The sequence below is a fragment of the Phocoena phocoena genome, chromosome 11 (genome assembly GCF_963924675.1).
Source record: "Phocoena phocoena chromosome 11, mPhoPho1.1, whole genome shotgun sequence".
Lineage (NCBI taxonomy): Eukaryota > Metazoa > Chordata > Mammalia > Artiodactyla > Phocoenidae > Phocoena > Phocoena phocoena.
The window spans coordinates 18,204,157-18,227,324 of record NC_089229.1 but is presented as its reverse complement, the minus strand read 5'-3'; the positions used below and the strand labels follow the sequence as shown (position 1 = coordinate 18,227,324).

Here is a 23,168-nt window from a genome sequence, read left to right as displayed (position 1 = left end):
CAGCCAAGGCCCTTCTGTTTATCACGTATGCCCGGGTCAACAGCTTGACTAAGTCACCTGCTACAGGCCTCTGCCACTCAGACAAAACCCTGAGCTTGTCATCTGGACTTCCGGCCCAGCACCGCTGCCTACACCAGCCGGAAGCAGCCACCACTGAACGACCACTGGCCATGTGTTACTGGAGCGCCGGAAGCCTGGTCCAGCACATCTGGAGGTGTTGAGGTAGGTCCTACGAGTGCGGTTTCAATCAGCGCTCACATTTTAGGTCAACAAATTACTCACTACGGAACTCAGGCACTACAAAGCACGAGACTAGGTCAAAACTCTGTAGGGCGCCGCAAGGAATTCATGTATATAGACAGATACATGCAGATATACGTACACATGCATATACACACTTGTACGCACACGTGTCCACATACATATTCAGCACCGACTATGTGCCAAGCACTGTGCTATCTACTGAAGATGTAAGAGAGGAAAAGATGGAGCCCTGGTGGGGGGCACACAGATCAGGACAAAACAGTGTGACAGCACACAGGATGGGCTATCAGCCTGTGGGCTGTGGGCGGGGATTTTCCCTCCCACCTCTGCCCATACACCCCTCTTGGCCCACGAACTGCACTTGTGTCCAGTATGAAGGAGAAGCTTCTCCCGTACTTGCAGGAGGGGAGAATTCTCTGACTAGTGACCAGAAGAAAGACGACCAAAGTGAGTCTACTTGCTCCCTCCTTTTGGAAACTAGCTGCCACAGGCCATGTGAATGCTTCTCTCCACTCTCCCCTCAGGTGGGCGCCCCCACCTGAGGGCAGGCTCCACAGACATGAAGAGTCTCCAAGTCCAAGGCACTTTCTCCAGCACAGCTTTTCCAGAATGGGGGGCAGCCAAGGATGACAGATCATCTCCAGCGAAGCCCAAGGTTCCCAGAGGGACATGCTAAGGAGGAACGCCCCAGAGATCTGAGCCAGGAGCATCCCCAGAGGAGAGGGCATATGAGCTCTGGGGTGTGCACCTTAACCCAGCCTCCCCTTGCACCCTCCCATCCAAGGCCTACCCGCACCCCCCTCCCACCTGCCCTTTCTCTAGCATTTATCGTCTCTCCCACGTGATCCACCGCCTTGGATTAATCCATCAGCACTGGATCCTTCCCATCAGCGTTTAAACACACCCAAAGGCCCTCCCATGAAAAGAAAACAATTTCTCCTGAGCCGCATTTCTCCAGCTCTGATCCCCCTACAAGGCCAAGCTCTGTAAAACAGCAATCTCAGGTGTCTGAAATCTACCTGAAAAGACTTCAAAGACTGCGTATTCATTAGTTATAATTAACCCTTAAGTGATACCGTGTACTCAAGGGTGGGTAGTTAGCACGGGAAAAGACTAAGCAGAAGCCCACACCAGAGGCTCATCCTACAGTCACCTCAGCCATCTTTAGCCTCACTCATTAGTTAGCATACTCAGCCCTTCATGACTTCAATCTACAAAAATGTACTGTACAGGCCGGCCCAGCCCTGTGAGAGCAGGATATCGCAATCTAGCCAGCAGCCTGACAGCCTGTGCCAGGGGAGGCCAAATCCAGCCCAGCACCCACTTTTCTATTGGCCTAATGAGCTTAAGAAAGGAGTTTCCTCTTGAAACTGTTGAAAAAAAATCAAAGGAAAAATAATTTCATGATGCGTGAAAATGACATGAAATTCAAATTTCAGTGTCCACCAATACAGTTATAGGGATACAGCTACAACCGGTTGTTTACATACTGCCTAAGGCTGCTCTGGTGTTACAAGCACAGCTGAGTAGCTGCAACGGAGACCGTAGGACCCGCACAGCCTAACACGGTGACTACCTGGCTCTTTGCAGAAGCCTGTCCACCCTGGGTTAATCGTGGCTCCGACGTGGTTACCTGGGAAGCCTCTACACTGTACACCGCACCATCCACCGGCACCACCACCATGGGCCATACCACTTGAGAGTGCACTTCAAGGCTAGTGAACAAAAATGATTCTTCATAGCTACTTTTTTAAAACCAAAATTTCAACACTGGCATTTAATTCATCAGACTGGGCTCCAAACAACACTGCTGGCTTCCAAAAAAAAAAAAAAAAAAAATCACAGCCAACCTCAGAGGACAAATTTCTCTCCTCAGAAAACAGTCCAGATAACATGCTATGTGCGTACTATCGGAAAAAGGGGAGCTACAGAAACATCTGACACGGGATCACTGGAATAATGTACAGTTTTCCAGGTGAACACAGAGGCAGAGGAGAGAGGAGACAGGGAACAGGGAGAAGTGATGCTCATTTGGATACTGTTCTAATTATCAGCCACCCTCCTCTATGGTCCTAGTGAATCCACCCTGACGGAAGTGTTCCAGACACTGAGGTGACACAGCACGGAGATGAGGGCTCTGGGGCCAGACAGCCTGGTCTAAGCCCAGCAAGTTAGTTTCTCCTCTCTGCCTCCGGTTCTTCATCTGTAAAATGGGGGTGATGTCAGTGCCCGCTTCCAAAAGCTGTTGTTGAATGAAATGCCCGTAAAGCCCTTGGAGTCTGGAGCATAGTAAGTCCTTACTTCTATATCGCTTGATTCTGCTGTCACTAACTTTGAGATTCTGGAAAAGTTACTTATCTCTCAGCCTGTTTCCTCACCTGTAAAATGGGGCGGCAGCATGAATGTCAATTGCCTTTTCTTCCTTCCCTAACCCCACGCCTTATACAATTAACTCTGTGAATCACAGAAATCTTCCCAGCACTTCCGTTCTCTAAAACACACACTCCTTATTCATCAAACTTTTTATACAGGTCAGAGACAGGAAAACAAGAAATAAATTTGTCCTCAAAGCTAAAATGCAGCGACACCATCTACCTGCAGGCTGCACCTGTGTAGCTGACCAGCTACCTGCGTCACAGAGAGACCGCACCTAAGGCAAGGGGTCTGGCTACACCCAAGAGCTCTAAACCGTACAGCAAAGAAGCACTTCAGTGCAGCGCTTGAAAGCAGGGACTTGGGCACCACGCAGCCTAGGTTCAAGTTCTCGCTCTGTCATTTTATGACCTTTGACATATTACCCAACCTCTCAAACACTCAGTTTCCTTCTTCTAAGGTGGAAAATCGTACACTGGACAGCTGGGACGAGTTATAAGTAATGTTGCAGAGCAAGCATTCAGCACAATGCCCGGCATCTGAAGAGTAGCTATTATTACTGTATGACCTATGCGCAGACTTAAAGCTACGTTAACCCGGAACTGATGCCCTTTAATTTTGGACGGTCACTTCCCAGACGAGCACAGGAAGGAAAACAGAACCAGTCCTCATGAGAGATGAGCCAAGGAGCAACGCAGCCAGAGGGCGCTGGAAGCGAGGCCTGGGCGACGTGTGAGGCCCCACGCCCTGCAAGGGTGCACCCTGGAGTGAGGACCTGCCACTCCCCGCAGCCCTGCCCGGGTCTGCTGCCAGCTGGGCCAGGCAAGGTGGCTCCCGGCCCATTTCCAAAGCAGGCCGGCAGGCCGTGGGCACCAGGCCATGGCCAGAGGCCGCAGCCAAGAGAGCAAGCATCCATGCCCCTTAACCTACAGGAGTCGGCACTCACTCACCCCGAGACCGCTGCGGGCCAGGCCAGCTGAACCAGGGGGGAAAGCAAGGTGCATCGTGAGACTGGGGAGGGGTCGCAGCTGCAACACAGGGCAGCTTCCATGGGCCAGGAAATCACTGCTGAAACGACTTTCCTCACTAACTGCCCCAAACTGGCTATGTAACTTACAGAAAGAAAAACACACCACTGAACTCCAGTGCGCCAGCCAACTGTAGGTGTTATCTTCAAAATCAGATGGAGGCTGCACACAGGGATCTTGACTCTTGCTTTGAGACTCTTCCCAGTAAGCCGCGGTGCCCAGCCTGAAGTGTTCATTCCATTTTACAGACGGGGAAACGGAGGCCCCGAACGGATAAGTCCCACCGCAGGCTAAAGACAGAAGCAGGACTGGACCTAAACACTGGCGGAGGTTCCTGAATCCCACTGGTCTCCCAATGGGGCTTTAGTGGGGAAGTAAGGACACCAGATTTCCCACACGGGCCCCACAAAACTTTTCTCCAAATGGCTATGGGAGCCATCTTAAAAATTCTCTTTAGGGAAAATGGCAAGACTCTTTTAGGGGCAAAATCACCCCAGTGGTTATTCTGCAGGGTAATTTATGCCTCATACTTCAGGACCACAATTCAATATAAAAATACCTGAAAATAACTGTGACCAGTGGACTAACCTCAGCCTTAAAGAAAAAGTAGGAGAGAAAAAAAATCCCAAACCTGCATCTGCTCCAATAACCCAGTCAAGGTCTGCAGCCAGGTCATAGTTTGAATGTACTGCTCCGTGTTCATAATTCTGAGCTCAGATCTTAACTCTGGGATAATTGCACCCGTTCGCCAGCCATGCTTCAGGGTCAAGTCCTGAATGCAAAGATCACAAGAAGTCAACATTAATCTCAACAGAACTTAAACCATTTCATGACCTTTCCCCGACGCAACAGACATTCATTGAATTACGTTTTAATTTGGGAGAGCTAGCAGCTCTCCAGCAGCTTCCGGAACACAGTTCTGGCCAATGCAGCATGCCATGGACTTCTTTCTGCCTCATTGCCCTTGTCTGAGCTGTACTGAGAAAATCCCTCTGCTTTGCATTATTTCTAGGACCTCATACCTGAAGTCACCGTACCGCCAGGAGAAATTGTGTAATGTTAGTTATTAACCAAGCTGAATTCAATGAATTACACTTAATTAAAACAAATTTAGCCTCAGGCTTTGACCACTTCACCCCAAGAAGGTTTCTGTTCTGGAAATAATTACGGCGAATCACAGACCCCACAGAAACACAGGATCTGGAATCATTAACCATGGTCTATAAAACCACATTTAGGTCAGGGGCAGAAAGAGGGTCAACTGAAATGCTACGGAAGGTCTTCATTCAATTCATCCACAGACCACTGGGGAGCACCCACCGCATGCCAAGCCTCCTGGGTTATGGGGAATCTCAGACTTGGAATGATCACACAATACAAACATATATGATCACGTTTTCATTCCAAATATTGTAATCCCATGATATGACATTAATAAGCCAGAATATCTTAAGTTATGTCCTGGAAAATCTAAGATACACAATCACCATAATGCATGGCTGTTAATTTTCTCATTTGACAGTTACTAAATATTACAGTTTGCCAGGCCCTGTTCTAGATACTGACAATAAAGTAATGAACAAAACTAACAATTCCCTGCTCTCATGGGAAATAGAGACAAAAAATAAGCAAGTAAATACACAGTGGCAGCTGGTGAGAAATACAATGGACAAAAATCAAGCAGAATAAGAGGGAAAAGGAGTTACCATTTTATATAGAGTGATTAGGAAGACAAGGCTAATACATCTGAAGGTAAGGAGAGTCAAAGTATGCAAATATGTGGGAGAAGAAAAATTCTGCCTGGAAAAAGAGCAAGTGCAAAGGCTCTGGGGCAAGAACAGGCTGGGAGCAAGGTGTGTTAAGAAACAGCAAGGCAGGTAGCCTAGAGCAGAGTAGGAGAGAGGGTAGAGGCAGGAGGCGCCTTCATAGAGGGAGGCTGGGGAAGGAGAGATCAAGCAGGGCCTTGAGGGCAATTATAGGAAGTCAGGCTTTTACTCTGAGGACGAAAGGGGCGCTTTTAAGGAGAGAGCTTTTAAGGGTTTTAAGGAGAGAAGTGGTATGTGGCTTACTGTTTTGAAAATTCACTCTGCTATTCACCTAAAGCTAGAATCCCTGCTCTGTATGTCCTAAGGATGCCTACCTTCTTCAATGGTTGAATTTCTTTAAACCTTTCAATAGTTCTCTTTCTCCTATATGAGACCCTACATACATCACATTCTTTTAAATATTCCCAGTGGTGACAAACTTTTGAAGGTGGATCTTATTTCTGAAAATAGGTAAACATTCCTAAGACTAAAGTACATGATAATAAATTAATAATAATGAAACTAATTTTCTCCTATGCCTCAAATTGGCTCTCAAATATAATCCAAAAGGGGCATCTAAATGTATTTTGAAAAACGGCAGCAATATTAAAGGATCTACATTCTCAAGAGATTCCTTTGAAGGGTAATGTTCATTGCCCACATAACTTCTGACATGTTAATGAATTGGTCTGATCACTTTAAAACAGTGGTTTTCCAACTTTAGCATGAATCCAACTCTATGTTGTCTACAAGACATTTATCTTTGATCTAAGGACACACATAGGTTGAAAGTGAAAAGATTAAAAAAGATATTCCAAGCAAATAGTAACCAAAAGGAAACAGGAGTGGCTATCCTCATATCAGGCAAAATAGACTTTAGATCAAAAACTGTTACAAGACACAAAGAATGACATTATGTCATGATAAAAGGGTCAATTCACCAAAAATATATAACAATTCTAAGCACATATCAACCAAACATCAGAGGTCCAAAATATATGAAGGAAACATTAACAGAACTGAAGGGAACAAAAGACAGCTTTACGATAATAGCAGGAAACTCATTAGCTCACTTTCTACAATGGATAAAATAAGCAGACAGAAGATCAAACAGGAAACAGAGGACCTGAACAACACTAGAGATCGATTAGACCTAATAGAACACTCCACCCAACAAAAGCAGAAAACACATTTTTCTCAAGTGTACATGGAGAATTCTCCAGGAGCAACTGTATTTTAGACCACAAAACAAGTCTTAATTAATTTTAAAAGACGAAATCATACAAAGTATCTTTTCTGATCACTAGGAATGAAACCAGACATCAACAGCAAAAGGAAAAAGTGAAAAATTCCGAAATACGTGGAAATTAAACAACACACTCTTCAACAACCAATGGGTCAAAGAAGTCACAAGGGAAATTAGAAAATACCTTGAAACAAATTAAAATGCAAACACAACATACTCAAATTTATGGGATGCAACAAATGCAATACTAAAAAGGAAAATTAATAGCAATGCCATTTACATTAAAAAAAGATGTCAAGACAACTTAACTATATACCTTAAAGGAACTAGAAAAAGAACAAACTAAACTGAAAGCTAGCAGGACAAAGGAAATAATAAAGATGAGAGCAGAGATAAATAGAAAAACAACAGAGAAAAATCAACAAAACCAAGAATTGGTTCTTCAAAAAAAAAGCAAAAAAAAAACCAAAATTGCCAAACCTTTAATAAGATAAAAAGAAGACTCAAATTACTAAAATCAGAGATGTAAGTGGTGACATTACCAGCAATTCTACGGGGGGCGGGGGAAGGACTATAAAAGAGTACTGCGAATTGAGTACCGTATGCCAACAACCTGGACAACCTAGAAGAAACAGACAAACTCCTAGAAACACACAACCTACCAAGACTGAATTATGAAGACATAGTAAATCTGAATAGACCTCTAACTAGGCAGGAGATTGAATTGAGAATCAAAAACCTTCCAACAGTGAAAAGCCCAGGACCAGATGGCTCCACTACCAAACATGTAAAGAAGAATTAACACCAATCCTTCTCAAACTCTTCCAAAAACTGAAGAAGAGGAAACGCTTCCTAACTCATTCTATGGGCCAGCATTATCTTGATATCAAATTTTAGTGTGGAAAGCTGTGTAGAACATAGATGGCTGGGCCCTACCCCAAGAGTTTTTAACTCAGGAGGTCTGGGGTGAAGCTGAGAATCTGCAGTTCCAACAAGTTCCCAGGTGATGCCGATGTCACGGGGACCACATTTGACAAACTACTGCATTCTTGACAAACTACTTCTCATAGTGCTAAGGCCTGTCTGTGTGTGTGTCACCTCATGGGGCCATGTACCTACATGCCTCCGGGGTAGCACACAGTTAGTTATATCCTCAAGGCCCACAGGCCACACGGCAAGAGGTACATGCCGTGATACCACGTCACCTGGCCGGGCATTCTGGGAGTGCCAACATCCTGAAGGGGGCACTTTGTTTCTACTTTACTAAGCACTTTTGTATATATTAGCTTATCTCACTCTTCTTACAAATGAAGACATCCAGGCTTGAGGGATGTGCCCATGGTCACACAGCTAATAAAGAGCAGAGATGGGATGAAAACCTCAGTTTTCCAATTCTCCCACGATTCCTGCCACTAGACCTCAACCCACTGGACAGACATGATCATGCAGCACGTGTACTGGAGTCACCTGGGAAGGGTGTCACTACACACAGACACTGGGATCAACCTTCTACCTCCACCACCTCTAGAAAGTTTGACTCCATACACCTCAGTGGGGCTCAGGCACGTGTGCTTTGAAATGCTTCCCAGATGGTCCTACTGCTCAGCCATTAAAGGTCACCGTTTCGATGGTACAAGAGCGACAGAGACGTGCACACGTGAGGCCAGTCCAGTGTGGGCCAAAATACTCAGAAATATCAAAATACTCAGAAATATCAGAGGAGTTTGACAGCCGGCCACGACCTACTCTTGTCACCTCCTGGACACGGAGCTTCATTCAGACTTTGCAAAATGTGCGCTGTGCAACCTCGCCTGGAATCACTCAACAAACATAAATTCATTCCATGAGGAACCAAGTGTGGTAATAGATGTGATTCACTCAATCCTGCGCTAATTATACATTAAATCATAATTCCAGTCCTGAGACACTCTAGTCATTCCAAGGGGCATGAAAAGCCTCATTTTCACATAATAGCTATTTCCTGGAAATGCCAGTTTTGTACTCTTTCAAAACGACTGGCTGGCAAAAGAAACCCTGACTGGGCTTCCCTGGTGGCACAGTGGTTGAGAGTCTGCCTGCCGAGGCAGGGGACACGGGTTCGTGCCCCAGTCCGGGAAGATCCCACATGCCGCAGAGCGGCTGAGCCCGTGAGCCCCCCCAAAAAAAAAAGAAACCCTGACTGATGTTTATGAGATTTTATGAAGCATTTGTATGTTTCTGATGCTTAATAATAAAAGGGAAAGGAAAGAACACGGACATTTATTTCTTACCATTACCTAAATGGAAAGATTTTTTTCTGATAAACTGAGTAAATTGCTAATTTCCATCATTTTCCAAAAAAAATAATCTATTTCATGACTCTGATCCATCCTGTTGCATAAAATATGGGACTTTAAAAGAAAAAGAACATGTGGCCCACTCCTCACTTTTATGAAAGTATGAAAATGGTCTTAAACAAAGACAAATTCCTCAATAAGTGGGCCTAACACTGTCCCCAACAAAGAAACAGGAAAAAAGGTTCCTCACCGCCAGGTCACTGTATATATGGTCACCAAAATACAACACTTTGGATCCCCTCCATCCAGTAAGCTTCAAAAATTCATATAAATTACCCTGCAATAACAGAAAAATATAGGTGTTATATTGTATGACAAAAAAGAGACCTGTATAACCCATGGCCCAATATACCTACTTTTGTTTCTTAATTTCTATTTATAGTATTTATTTTTTAGGCCGCGCCATGTGGCATGCAGGATCTTAGTTCCCCAACCAGGGATCAAACACGTGCCCTCTGCATTGGGAGCATGGCGTCTTAACCACTGGACTGCTAGGGAAAGTCCTGATATCTACCTTTTAAAACTTAAAAAATTGTTTTTGCTTTTACAATTTATTTTAAATATCAAAAGATAAAGAACATTTTTATGTGAAATCTTTTAGACCTTTCTTCTAAGTCAAATGTACTTTTCAGAAGGGCTTCATACTGAGTATCTTTGTAATGATCTTTTTTTTTCACGCTTAACGTTCTGTGACCATGTCAATAAATATTTGCCTGCCATGTAGTTTTAGCAGCTGAGACCTACCATGATTCGTTTTACCAATTATCTGAGGCTGGACATTTACCTTGTTATCTATTTTGTAAGTAACTTCATGATAAACATTCTTGTAGCAAAGCTTTAGCTACATCTTAACAATTTTCTTAGGCTCACTTCCTAGACGTGGAGGGCTGTTCAAAGCTAATCTTTCAGGCTAAAAAATATACTTAGGGCTACATACAGCAGTTTGTTACATATCCAACAGGAATGTATCAGTACTTTAAAAAAAAAAAAAACCTGTATAGTACTGTATAGTACTGTTCTGTAATTTTATGTTATAAATATTACACACATATAAAAACGTTTAAAGATAAGATAAAAAAACCTAATTTCAGTAACACAAAACTGGACAGCAATTCAATCATTTACTCAAACACGGGAGAGCTTTATATGATACTGAAATACATCAAAACTGTACATAAAACACAGTTTATCAGGAAAGAATTACCAATTTGGGTGCGATGCCATGTGATTAAACACTTACTAAAGAGAAATTTCCAAGGTTTACTACTGGCATCTTAAATTTTATATCCTATGGAAAAAATGCTTTAAAATTTTTTTTTCAAAAACTGTTCGATTCTGAGCTAATCTACACACAGCACATTGAAAATGTATGGACTTAAGATTAAATTCTGCCACTAAGTTATAAACAGTCCATTGAAGCAGAGCCCTCGGGACTGTGCCTGGCACATGGCAAGCCTCAGCGAATGTCAGCTGTTATCATTATAACCGATCACAAAGCACAGCAACAAAAAGGACAGATGGGTCACGAGATACCTGTTTATAAATCTGGCCTTTCTGCAACTTGTAGATTTTATCCCAGAGTAAGACGCCTTTCTCATTCACCTTCCGGAAAGGTCTAACAACAGAAACAGGAAACATTATGACGTGTGGTACCAGTGCAGGCTGTGTGCTATATGAGAAACTCCACGGTTAGCCCCTGAGAACAGAAAGGAGCCAGCCGAAACCGAGACCCCACCATCACGTTCCCGGGCCTCGTGCAATACACCCCAAACTTCGGACCCCGGTATCCAAAGAAGGTTAGTGAAAAAACAGAACTCCAGGGTCAAATATATTTGGAAAACACTATCCACTATCCACTATCCCCGTTCCTCCTTAAAAGTTACCGATGGCTCTGAAAAGCCCTCCTATAAAGAAACTCTCTTTAGCCCAGATTTTCTAAACGTATTCAACCGTGTAGAAAACTTTTCACACACACAAAAAAAGCTTATAGAAATACTGCTTAGTATATTTATCCAGCTTTGTACTTGAAATGCAACCACTCTAGATACAAAATACATCAGAGATCAGAGAACTGGGCATATTATTTTATGATGGAAAAATAGGAAAAAAAGAATAAAGGCGTCACCCTGGGGGTGCTAGTCCAAAAAACACAAGGTTTGTTTGTCCTTTTTCTTTTTTTTTAGGTAACGCTTATTTGGATTGCTTTCCTGGTTATAAAAATACAAACTCACTGCAAAAAACTCTGGAAAAATGCAGAAAAATACAATGAAGAAAAGGAAAAACATAATGCCAGTACCCAGGTAGAAACACACCATTTCAGTGGATATCTTTCAGTCTTTCTGTATCTGTTATCTTTCTCTTTTCTATGAACATAAAATGAGCATCACTTGCGGATACTAATACGTATCTTTTTCTCTCCAAGGCTGTGAGCAATTTCCCTTCATACATCATTTTTTTCAGTTGTAAAACATGTTCGCTGCCATTTAAAAAAAAAAAAAAACCTCATTTTTAATGGCTGCATAATATCCCCTCATATGGACGTTCCTTTAGGTTGTTTCTAACCTTCAACATTATAAATAACATGGGGATGAACAGGGGTAGAGAATTCTTAATCCAGGCACCCGGAGTAAGGAAGAGCGCTGTGCTGAGAAAATCTAATCCAAGACAGGGTCCTGCCACTGAGTATAAACATGACAGAGGGAGGTGAAAGGAGATATGGGGCCCTTCCCCTGACCACTCCACCCCGCTGGGATCTAAAAAGAAAATGCAGGAGAGCGTTTTATCACTGACCAAACAGCAAGCCAGTGTTTACAGCTGTTTTGTTTGTTTGTTTGTTTTTTTGTTTTGTGCGGTAAGCGGGCCTCTCACTGGTGCGGCCTCTCCGGACACGCAGGCTCCGCGGCATGTGGGATCTTTCCGGACCGGGGCACGAACCCGCGTCCCCTGCATCGGCAGGCGGACTCCCAACCACTGTGCCATCAGGGAAGCCCTACAGCTGTTTTTGATCACCACTCTTGTTTTTCCTACATTCTCTTGATTTCTCAGTCTCTGCACATGGTTCTTGGGTGTGCCTCTTCTTCCAGGAGTCACTGTGACACTTGGAAAAGTGGAATTTAGCATCATAAGAGGAATTTAATCCACTCAACACTAACTACAGGGCACCGAATTATTATGCTTTAAATCACCTAGCAGAGAGGGAAAGGCTGCATGGTTACCCACTGCAGAACAGAGAAATGTGGGTAAAAGTGTTTCAAAAGTAGGTCACTGTTATACAAATACGAATTATTTTTATAATCCTAGTGCAGTTACTCTCAACACTACTGACATTTGGGGGGATGACTCTTGGTGAACCGGTCTGCCCCGCACGTTAAATCACCTTTTAGGACCCCCGACCCTCAGTCACAAAACGCGAAGAGCACACCCCTGTCACCTTCACAACCCAAACCTTCCCATTCCTCTATTGCTCAAGGATTCTGCGGCAGAAAGACTTTAAGTTTTGGTCTAGATTTACTCCACTTGATGCAAAACCTGTACTGCAGAGAAGTTCTGCAAAATCTAAGTGCAATTGTCAGTGAACCATTTAGAGCTCTATTTAAAGACATACCCACCAGGTGGTTTGCTGTTGCTGTTTTGTTATGCTTCACAAGGCATCTGCATCGAGAGATCTAATTTACTATGTGATGCTAAGTTTGGAATTTTCATTGTTGTCAATTGTTCTCTTAAAGCCTGACTCAGAGGACTGAAGTAGCCCGAACTGAACTGAGAACCGTTTCAAGAGGTGTCAGCTGTCTGCTACGTACTCATCCCACCTTCCTTGCAATTACTTGCTAGAAGGTTAAAAATCAAAAGCTATGATGTTAGATGCTTGTGATTTTCCAACTGGATTTCACCAAGACACATTACGTAAGTATTCGCAGCAGCAAATGAATAAAATCTAGTCCCTAAAAAGACAAGACACTTACCTCCGCTTATCATTAAAGAAGTTTGGCTTCTCCGCCTGAACAATGACCACATCAAACAGGTCCCTCCAGTCTTTTCCAACAATATACCTCATCCCTTTGTCCCTAGAACAATATTTCAGCCAGGTTAGTCTAACACTGCAGGGATTAACTATTCTTGCAACTTTTTCTTTCGAATTTCCAGCTATCAAAATACAGGGAATACAGGAAGTGAACCAGAAAGTAGCCAGGAATCACAGAAGAACTTACACAAAGCTACTGGGGCTATTGGTGATGAGAAACATCTTCTTGCCGTGATCAGCCAGTTTGGCCAACACTGCACGGGTCTGCTCAGGGTAGCAGATGTACTTTTCTAAAGAGCAAGAGAAAAATGCACACAGAGTTTCAGGGTGAAGTCAGTCAATCTGCAAGCACTTCCTAAATGGGGTCCAGCACTGTCTAGGGCACTTGAGGGGAGAAAAGCCTTCAGAAAGCTTGGTTCGAGGCAGTATATCGGTACCCGGTGCATCAGTAACCAACACCCTGCCTCTTCAGTCTAAGTGGAAAAACCTAAGTGGCTGCAGCTACCAGCTCCTCTCCTTTCCAGTCAGGATTATGTCAAGTTCTGAGACAAAGGGGAGGGAGACATCTAAGGCGCCAGGATGCAAGGTCCCTGCACTGCACTCAGAAGAGGTACTACAGCCCCTGCTCAGCACCTGGAGTGAGAGTAAAATGCCTGCGTAATTACATAGCAAAGGGAAAGGCTGATCTTCACGATAACATCGTCCGGTACATACCAATATCTGCTTCAATTGCTCTGTACATGATTCCTTTGGTGTGCACGTCCCGAATTGAATCCTGTCAAAAGATACGTTTTTAATCAGTCAGAGTATAACTGAGACAGTCTGAGTAAGAGGCCAAGCGAAATGCCCTTCAGGATAATGTCTGTCTGCAGAAGCCTGGCAACCTAAGCACTAAATGAAATCTAAATTCTGGTCCATTTATCACAGGTGGCCCCTGGGAAGAAACTTAAGTTGCCATGGTGATAGCAGCAGCTTCCAGTGCAATTTTCAAAAAAGCCACTTGGAGGAGGTAATTTGTATGAACAATTCTGAATAAAGTCCCACAGGATAAACAGTCATTTATATGCAGTATCACGATCAAATAATTCCAGGTCATCTGAACAAAAGGGAATTATTGCTCTTTTCATCTTTGCACCCTTCCCTGGACCCCAGCAGCAGGTTCTGTTGGGCAGAGAACAATGATAGGATCCTCCTCTCTTCAGTGCTACCAAAGAGGCAAGGAACTGTCCAGGATCTTGGAACTCGGGCAGAGATGTGGTCCAGCCGGCACACGTGAGGAAAAGCCACTGGCAGGTGTCATGCCTGGCAGGTCTCAGAGCACAGCCCCGCTCTCAGGTAGCTCTAAGCGAGTCCACTACATAGATGGGCACTCCTGGAGGCACACGGAAACTTTCTGGAGTCTGTAGCAGGGGACTGGACTGAAGAAAAACTGGGCCACAAGCCTTAGAAAATTGGTAGGTGCTTAACGTCGGGAATGAGCACCTCTGGACTGTAAACTCAACCTCACTTATCTTCCACCACAGGCCTGTTTCAACTGCGCATCGGCAGAAGGCAGTGGTTAAGAGCAAGCCGGAGCCCAGCCTCCTGGCCTGAAATGCAGGCTCTGCTACTTACTAGCTGGATGTCCTTGGGCAAGTTACTCAACCTCTCTGTGCCTCAATTTCTCTATCTGTAAAAGGAAGGTGATAAGAGCTCAGGGCATTCTTCTGAGGATTTAATTAGTTAATATGCATAAAGCATTCAGAAAAATAGTGCCTGGAACACAGTAAACTCTACATGTGTGTTCACTATTAGTGGTAGTAATACTTCATAGTAAAAACTGAACTTTCTAGTAAACATCTTTCCTCATGAATACTAAGGGTTACATAACTACCAGTGATTCTTAAAGATGAAGTATTTGTGTGAGCAAAACAGAGAACCAAAACTAAATATTTAAATTTAGTTCAAATAACACCAGACTGATATTGAGAAACTGTTCGTTCATCCGGTATCTTCTTAAAACCCATGATTCAGGGCAGTCAATACTTAAAATTAGTCATGAACACATAATAAAAACACTGTAGTATGTACATATGGATCTTTTAAAAATACAGATATTTAAATAATAGATGCTTAGAAATATGTATTAAAAGTATATATTAAATAAGCAATATATAAACATATTTTTAAGTGCTGAAAAAAGTTCAGACAGCTTAAAGAATATATCTATAGACACATGTGAATATGAATGTAAATTAAAATACATAAACACAAAGTCATGTAAATGATGTGTGTATGTACGCACATGGAAATCCAGATAGCAAGTACCCTCTTCTTTTAACAACCAATTCGACTCACTTCCAATTCTCCTAACATAACATCTTTCTTAGGATTTTTCAGGGTTAAACCACAAATAAAAGAGATCCCAAGCAAAGGATGATTTCAAAGACCCAGCCGACAGGGGAGGCCAGGGATTCTGTTACTTCTGCTGAGCAGCTAGAAGAGCTGCAGCGTCATGGCACCCCACGTCCACACCACCTTGACGTCTTTGTACAGGTGCACGGGCTCATAGTCAATGTTGTTCTTCAGAAAGTACTCGTTCACACAGGACAGCAGGGTCATCTCGGGCAGGGAGAAGATGTCCATGAACTGCTTCATGGTGTTTCCGTGGGAACTCTGCAGGCAGGGAGGAAGGCTTCAGCAAGGGAGCCAACACCACAGTAGACTTTACATTCACCCAGGGGATTCTGGTCGTCAACATCTGGCTCCCTCCCCACAAGGAAAGGAAAATTCTAATAATGGAAAAGTAAAAACATTCACCTTGTTTCTTGTCATTCACAGCAGAGCTGACGTCTCACTCTAAGTGTAAGTGGGATTTCCAAGGAAATGCCCTGATTCCCCCCCAAAAGTCTAACCACCCTTCCCCTCCCTCTCCTTTGGCTCCATCCATCTTAAAGCTCACACGCTTTCATCACACACAGAGGAAAGCCAGCAAATTGATTCTTGCCCATGGAATGGCATAAAAAGCCACTAACTCTCCTAAATTTGAGCACCACAGCCCACATGGGAGTTTGGAAAAGAGCCTTTCTCTGAACACCTGTGATTTATAAGACTAAGTTTACCAGCTGATTGGACATCTTCACTGCATTTTGATCATGCAAATAAGAGCGCATCTAATAGTACAAGAAGCAGAAATTCGGAGAGCAAAGAGGACCACAAAAGTTAGAAAAGCAGAGGTTTCCCTTTGGCACAAAGTGACGTGCTGCCCTTAATCTCAGGGGAGGCAACAGCTGCTGTACAATAGCCCCCAGTGACTTAATCCAGAAAGTGGGGACACACACGGGGAGATGGTGGCAAGCGAGGGGGTACAAGGAAGGTATACAGAGCCTTCACCAGGTAGGGGGGAAAGGGCTGAGAAAGGAGAAGCATGGAAGAACCCAGGAGAGACCCTAACATACCCATCTCTCTCAAATCGAGGGTCTCTCAAAACACAACCCCAAATGTCCTTGCTGATTCCCTATAAGCAGAGAGCCTAGTAGGTCAAGATCCTAAAGTTACCAGGCCACGTTTCGAGAAGGAAAAAGACAGGCTGCTTGAATTAAATAAATAATTTCTCGTTACCTTCCCATAAAAGTCGCTCATCTGTTCCAAAGGCACGTGGGAGCCCTCGTACATTTCAATGACTTCCTCGTCAGGGACCACGCTGAGGCCTCTGGGAAAATCACAGGCGGCAGTGATTTTGATCAGTGAAATAATGACTCCATTATTTGTTCTTAATTCTCTCAATGTTTTTGCATTCGCAAAGTTACTGGAGAATAACTGGCTCAGTAAGCATACAGCACTCTCAATAATAAAAATACAGCCGTGGTAAAACAGATGACTTTGTGGCATTAAGACTAGGGAGTTAACACAAAAGATTATGGAACCTGTGTTCAGAAAAAACTGTCACACATTTACACACACATTTAACTGCCTGTAACACAGGCAGTTAGCATCAGCTAGAGAGAGCAACAGTTCTCAGACCTCTGACAACTGCTGGCATTTTTCAACTGAAACGCAAGACGCTGCCGTCACAAAGAGGCAGGAGGTGCCACCGGTAGCTGCTATAAATAACAGGCATGCTGCTGCTACTATCACTACTACCATTCTACTGGTAATGAGAGCAGGAAAAATAATAGCTAATACCACATGGCCCCTGCTGAATGCCAGAAATGAATTCCACGTACTCATTCACTTAATTCGCAGCAATCTTAGGAGGGAGGCACTATTATTCTTCCCATTTTCCGGCAGAAGCCACCAAGGCACAGAAAGGTCACAGACCTTGCCCAAGGTCACCAAAGTAGAAAGCGGTGGGTCAGGACTGGGTCTCAGGCTCTTCAACCACCACGTCACACGGCTTCCCTCAACAAGGTACATGGCCTCCTCATGACCTGCTTTGGGGTGAGTCTTGGGGTTTTTTTTTTTTTTTTAATGTTTTTAATACATTAGGGAGAGAGAGGCTGGTCTGTCCCCATCATCCTCCTGCCCTCTGATACCCTACCTTAAGAAGGTGGGCGCTGAGGCAGAAAAAGTCATACACCAGGCTCCAGTGGACTATACCACGTCAGGATGCCTGACACCACCTCCGGGAGGAAGGACCCCAAATGCTGCAACACGCTGAAGGCCAGTTGCCCCATGTGTAAAAAGTCAAGGTAACATCCCCCATCTGCCTGCTCTGTCCTCCACCCCCTGCTCTAGAGGAGGAGGCAGCTGAGACACACACACCAATGGTGAGGAAACCACAGAGTGAACGATGGAGACACCAGTTACTAATACACACAGGTTGCTTATCACACTTGGCCAATATTAAACTACGTATAAAACATAATTTACACGTGACGTGTAACTTTAATGGAGATATCACTTCAGCCTCTTTCCTCCATTCTCTACCCTTATCTTAATTTTAAAAATAGCCAAGGGGATTCATTGATATTTTGCTTCTGATCTTGATTAACCTGAAACAACTACTGGCCTCTGAAAACAAAAGAGCACTGGACTTCCCTTTATCTTTGCTCCAGAAATCAGATAAGACACTGGGACTAAACCAGATCATTCTAGACAGTGACCTTGGAAGACAGCTCTGGCTACCGCGGCAGCAGTCAGCAGTGAACACCCCTAAGGCTCTGACACCTAGAAAGGGAATAGACAAAGTAAAGGGATTCTGCCGGGGGAGTTATTTTTCTGTCCCCACCCTAGGGGCTGCCTGGTCCTTCGGAAGCCACTGCCACCTCTAAGACACGTTCACGGGCCCGTGGCCACAAGAGCTGCATCTTTAAGGCCCACGTAGCCAAATGCCAGCTCAAAACATGCAGACAGAGCAGCACACAGACCTGCCGCACCCGAATGCGGCCTGAACCAGCACTGAAATCAGAATAAAACTCTACGTGGCCCTGTGTGCATCAGAGAGATAGAAAGGGTAGGAGCACAGACCTGAAAGAGTCTGCCCCGGGTTCAAATCCCAGCTCCCTCACCTGCTGGGGGGATGACCTAGACCAGGAACAAGTAATTTAACCTCTTTGGGTGTCAGTGTCATTTTTTAAAAGGGGGGCGGGGGCCATAGCAGTACCCACCTCCTGGTGGTACCTACTGAGATTAAATGAGTTGCTATAAACAGAACGGCACCCGGTATATGGTAAGTACTATCCAAGTTCTGCTGCTGTGACTACGATGGGAACAATCCTAGCTTTTCACAAGGTTCCCAGTGAAAATCTGAAAACATGGGTATGAAACAGGACTACGGCGGGGAGCCAGCCCGCCCCTTGGCCCAGCGGCGCTCAGACACACAGCCCACCCACAGTGGGAAAGCCGGCCCGATGCAGCGACCCTGCGGGGATCAGAGAGGGACAAGGCTGAGACACAAGCATTCTTCCCCGCCATCTGCTCATTCGTTACCCCTCTGGAGGGTAGAGAGGAGAGAAGTGACATTTTTGCCTGCCTATGCTGTTCCAAGCATGCTCTAGTCCAAATGACCGGCCGCCCTGGAGGTGGGTGCTGGAATCATGCCCATTTTACAGAGGAGTAAACACCAAGGCTTTGAGCAGGTCGATAACTGGCTCGAGGCCGCACACACGTGAGCAGTGGGGCTAGGGTTCACACTCAGGAAGTGGGACTCCAGAGCCACACACGCACCCCTGCTGCTTTGGCTACCACACCCCCTCTCAGCCCCGAGGCCCCAGCGACCTTCCCAGGACCTCAACCTGAGCACTCCTTCCCCTTTAAATGTCTCGGAAGCTCCTCCAGCCTAGCCCTGTCCACACCCCTAATGCAACGGATGATTTATCCACAAAAGAAGGAACAAGATAATTAGGAGCCACAGGATGGGGCGGACCACAGGAGAGGAAGACCCTGTCAGGCTGAGAGGGTGAGGAGAGGCCTCAACACCAGTCAGCCATGCAGAAGGATGGGTGAGATTTCAAGAAGCAGAGGAGAAGGAAAACCACATCCTGGGAGAACACCAGCCTGAACAGATGCCGAGCAGTGCGAAAGGAGAACTCGGAGGAAAGGAATGTTTGTGTTGTTGCACCTGCCCGGCATCCGCTCCCTGAGACTGGCTGAAACTGCTGGGAAGAGAAACTCCCCTTCCCCCCTTGACCTGGAGCTGGGGCTGGAAGCCTGGTACTGCCAGGGGTCACCACGCGGAGGGGCCTGCTGTGAGCTAAGCCGGAGAGAAGGAACGCCAAGAGATGGAAAGAGTACTGACAACAACTACCTGGCCCCCTGGAGCCAGCTACACCTGCAACAAGCTCTGTCCCTAGACTACACAACTAGTGAGCCCAAACTGGGGTTTTTTAAAAGCCAGTTTGAGTTGGGTGTCAGTCACTTGCCACCAAGAGTCTTAACCAATCCAGGAAGTAAAGGAGGTGTGTATGGCAGAAGAGGAAGCTAAGGGTTTTAGAGAAGGTTGATGGAAAATTTAAGAGATCTGGGCTGTATCCTTCAGACAGTGGGGAGCCATCCAGGATTTCAGAAGAGAGAGGGGTTGTTGAAGGCAATGCTTTAGGTAGATCAGTCTAGCAACTACGTCCAGGATGGACTGCACTGCAGAACACCACAGAGCCCAGGAGAGATGGGATAAGCGACTGAGTCCAGGAGCAGAGGGTAGAAACATAATTGGAGGGACAGATTTGAAAGATCTGCCGAGGACTTGCAGTTAACCCTCATACATTCAGAAATGCCTGCTGTACACAGGCCAAGAGCACAGACTCTGGAGCCAGACTGTCTGGGTCTGAATTCTACTTGTGTGTGGCCTTGGGCAAGTTACCTATTAACATCTCTGGGACCAATAATAGTACCTACCTTATAAGATTATTTGGAAGATCATATGAGCTAACTCAAAACCTTTATGGCAGTATCCGCCTCACTGCAAAACTCAATATTTGTTAGTTGCTATTTATTATTACTAATATTATTATTCTCGTCACCACCACCACCTCTTCTCCCTCTTGAAACACCATTAAAATGACAGCAAAAGAACAAACTGCTCAAAATCAAAGGAAATGAGTGCAAAGACACCAGCAGATAAGACATTTCAACATGGTTTTGGAAAACAGTTGGTGAGAAGGAGGCACCTGACTGAGCAACATTGAGAACGGGGCCTGCAAGGGGACACCAACGAGAGGAACTGATGAACGAACACAGATCCCCAGAATCAGCCGTATCCAGCGCCAAGAAGCTACTGCAGGATGTGCTCCAGCAAAATGAGGCAGTAAAGCCAGAAAGAGGAAGAGGTGGGAACCAGGAAACAAGGAAAGTAGCAAATGGAAGTCCCAGAATGAACAATCAGAGTAGATGAGAGCAGGAGGAGGTAGTCAAAAAAAAAAGTAACTGAGACATTATGTAACACACGTGAATTGTGAGGAAATAAGTAGATGCTGGATATCTGTGACGGAACATTAAGGAAAAAACTAGAGATACCTAGCTAGAAAACTAAGCAAATAAAAAATAAGGTTATTAGTAAACCTAAAAACCAAGCACTGTAAAAGAAGACGATCTCAGTGCGCTACTTGGCTTAAGAATGAACAAGACCTACAGAGTCATAATGCAAACGGTGAAACAATCAGAGAGAGATCTCAACAGGGTTAGGAGGATGAGGCTGGAGAAGCGGGTGCGTGCGCAGGAGAGCCAACTCCTCAGCCCTCACAGCAGGGACAATGTCCAGAATTAATACATTAGGAAACAGAAGTGTAAGCACATTTAGAAACAGAAAGACAAATACCAAATATATACGTAAATACAAACCACACTCCTAAATCCCACCCACAAATTTAAGAATTAGAAAAGGCAAAACCCTTCATTTCAAAGTTACAAAGATTTCTGAGCTCAGTACTTCTACTAATTCTATCAATAATAAACAGGAGGGCTTCCCTGGTGGCGCAGTGGTTGAGAGTCCGCCTGCCGACGCAGGGGACACGGGTTCGTGCCCCAGTTTGGGAAGATCCCACATGCCGCGGAGCGGCTGGGCCCGTGAGCCACGGCCGCTGGGCCTGCGCGTCCGGAGCCTGTGCTCCGCAACGGGAGAGGCCACAACAGTGAGTGAGAGGCCCGCGTACCGCAAAAAAATAAATAATAAATAAATAAACAGGAGGAAAATGGTCTTAATATCCAAACTGCTCAATTACCATGGTGGGAACAACCACCTGTCCCCACCATCCCTCCACATCCACACCTCTGCAGGACCCGCACTCAGGTGGCCACCATCGCCTCTGGAGAGCCCGTCCTCCCCAGAGTCCTCCAAAGTGCTCCATAATGGCTGAGCACACGTCCATCATCACCTGGGTCACCGTGGACTGCACTCACTGGTCTACCTGTGTGGCTTCCAACCTACATACCGAGCTCCTTGAAGACATCCTCGCAAGCCAAACCATTAGCATCTAACATGGTAGTGGCCTGATCAATGTTCCTGAAGGAGGGAGGGAGTGGGGGAATGAGTGAATGATTCACAGGTACACACACTGCAGCCCTCCCATCACTAAACACTCAGGGGGTCTTGAAACCCAAAGCCACATGGTTACTTCGGGTAAATTACATTAACTTCCTCTCACGCTTACCTGTAGACAGTTCCCAGCTGTATGTAATGAAAAGCATCGATCTTCATCAAGACTGCCTTCAAAAACACAAGCACACACACAGGTAAATGACGCACAAGAATTTGCATATTTAATGAAAATGCCAGGTGTCATCATAAATCCTATCAACATCAAGTTGTCTTAAACAAAGAAGCAGCCTGTATGTTTCTGAAAGGTTTGCTTGCCGAGTTCCTCATTAAGGAAATGGCCTGTCTGCAAAAAAAGGTATGATAACCACCTTGTCCTCATAATGTTGAAAATGAATGACTATTGGAAATAAGCAAGTATCTCCCAGTGGCTAAATGCATTCATGCTCTTCCAATACAGTCTCTTGAAAAAGACTTCATCCAAAGATGTTTTGGATAATTTAGTTCTTCAGCCCCAAAGAACAAAATTTAAAATCAATTTACACGTTCAGCAAAGAAAAGCATCAAGAGTACATTTGACTCCCGAGCACGTGTAACTGTAGAAAAGGATGAGAATTCAACCTACCCGCTGCACGTCATAATGCAGTCCACGGATTGCAAAGTTTGGGTCATACTCATACTTCCTGATTTCCACGGGATACTAAGAAGGAAGAAAGGAACCGGTTTTAGCTAGTGACGTACTAAGTTCAAGACAGCATCCACACTTGGCCCCTGTACGAAGGCTGAGACGGCTCGTGCACTTGGGTGGGAAGCTGGGGTCAGAAGGGACAGGCCACAGCTTGCCCTCTGCTTCCAGACCAAGCGCTGCCAGGCCACGGAGCACCCCTTCTGCCCTACTTCTCTGGCCTTAACTCTCCCCTGTCCTCAGCTGCAGGGACCCCTCAGCCGTCGGTACAGCCTTCCTCCCACTCGGGCCAGAGACACCCTCTCTCGGCACCCGGCTCCCGGGTACAGCTCCAACCCTGGTTCAGAACACACGGCCTGGCTCCCCTGCTATTTCCTAATCATTAACCTGTCCTGCCTACTACACAAAAGTCCCAATCCCCTCCTTATCCACTGCACCCGGCATCCAAGTCCTTCCCTCT

At 45.1% G+C, this 23,168-nt stretch overlaps 1 protein-coding gene across 1 annotated transcript in view; it reads right to left on the bottom strand.

Moving 5' to 3' along the window:
• Nucleotides 1-23,168, bottom strand: part of NT5DC3 (5'-nucleotidase domain containing 3) — a 51,433-nt gene that overhangs the window by 3,981 nt on the left and 24,284 nt on the right. The window contains exons 3-12 of the mRNA XM_065887447.1: nucleotides 22,649-22,723; nucleotides 22,139-22,194; nucleotides 16,674-16,764; nucleotides 15,591-15,728; nucleotides 13,788-13,848; nucleotides 13,261-13,363; nucleotides 13,015-13,116; nucleotides 10,586-10,667; nucleotides 9,243-9,329; nucleotides 4,297-4,437 (exon numbers count right to left, since the gene is read on the bottom strand). Of these exons, the coding sequence (XP_065743519.1) occupies nucleotides 4,297-4,437; nucleotides 9,243-9,329; nucleotides 10,586-10,667; nucleotides 13,015-13,116; nucleotides 13,261-13,363; nucleotides 13,788-13,848; nucleotides 15,591-15,728; nucleotides 16,674-16,764; nucleotides 22,139-22,194; nucleotides 22,649-22,723 (936 nt within the window). The remainder of the gene's footprint in view (nucleotides 1-4,296; nucleotides 4,438-9,242; nucleotides 9,330-10,585; nucleotides 10,668-13,014; nucleotides 13,117-13,260; nucleotides 13,364-13,787; nucleotides 13,849-15,590; nucleotides 15,729-16,673; nucleotides 16,765-22,138; nucleotides 22,195-22,648; nucleotides 22,724-23,168) is intronic.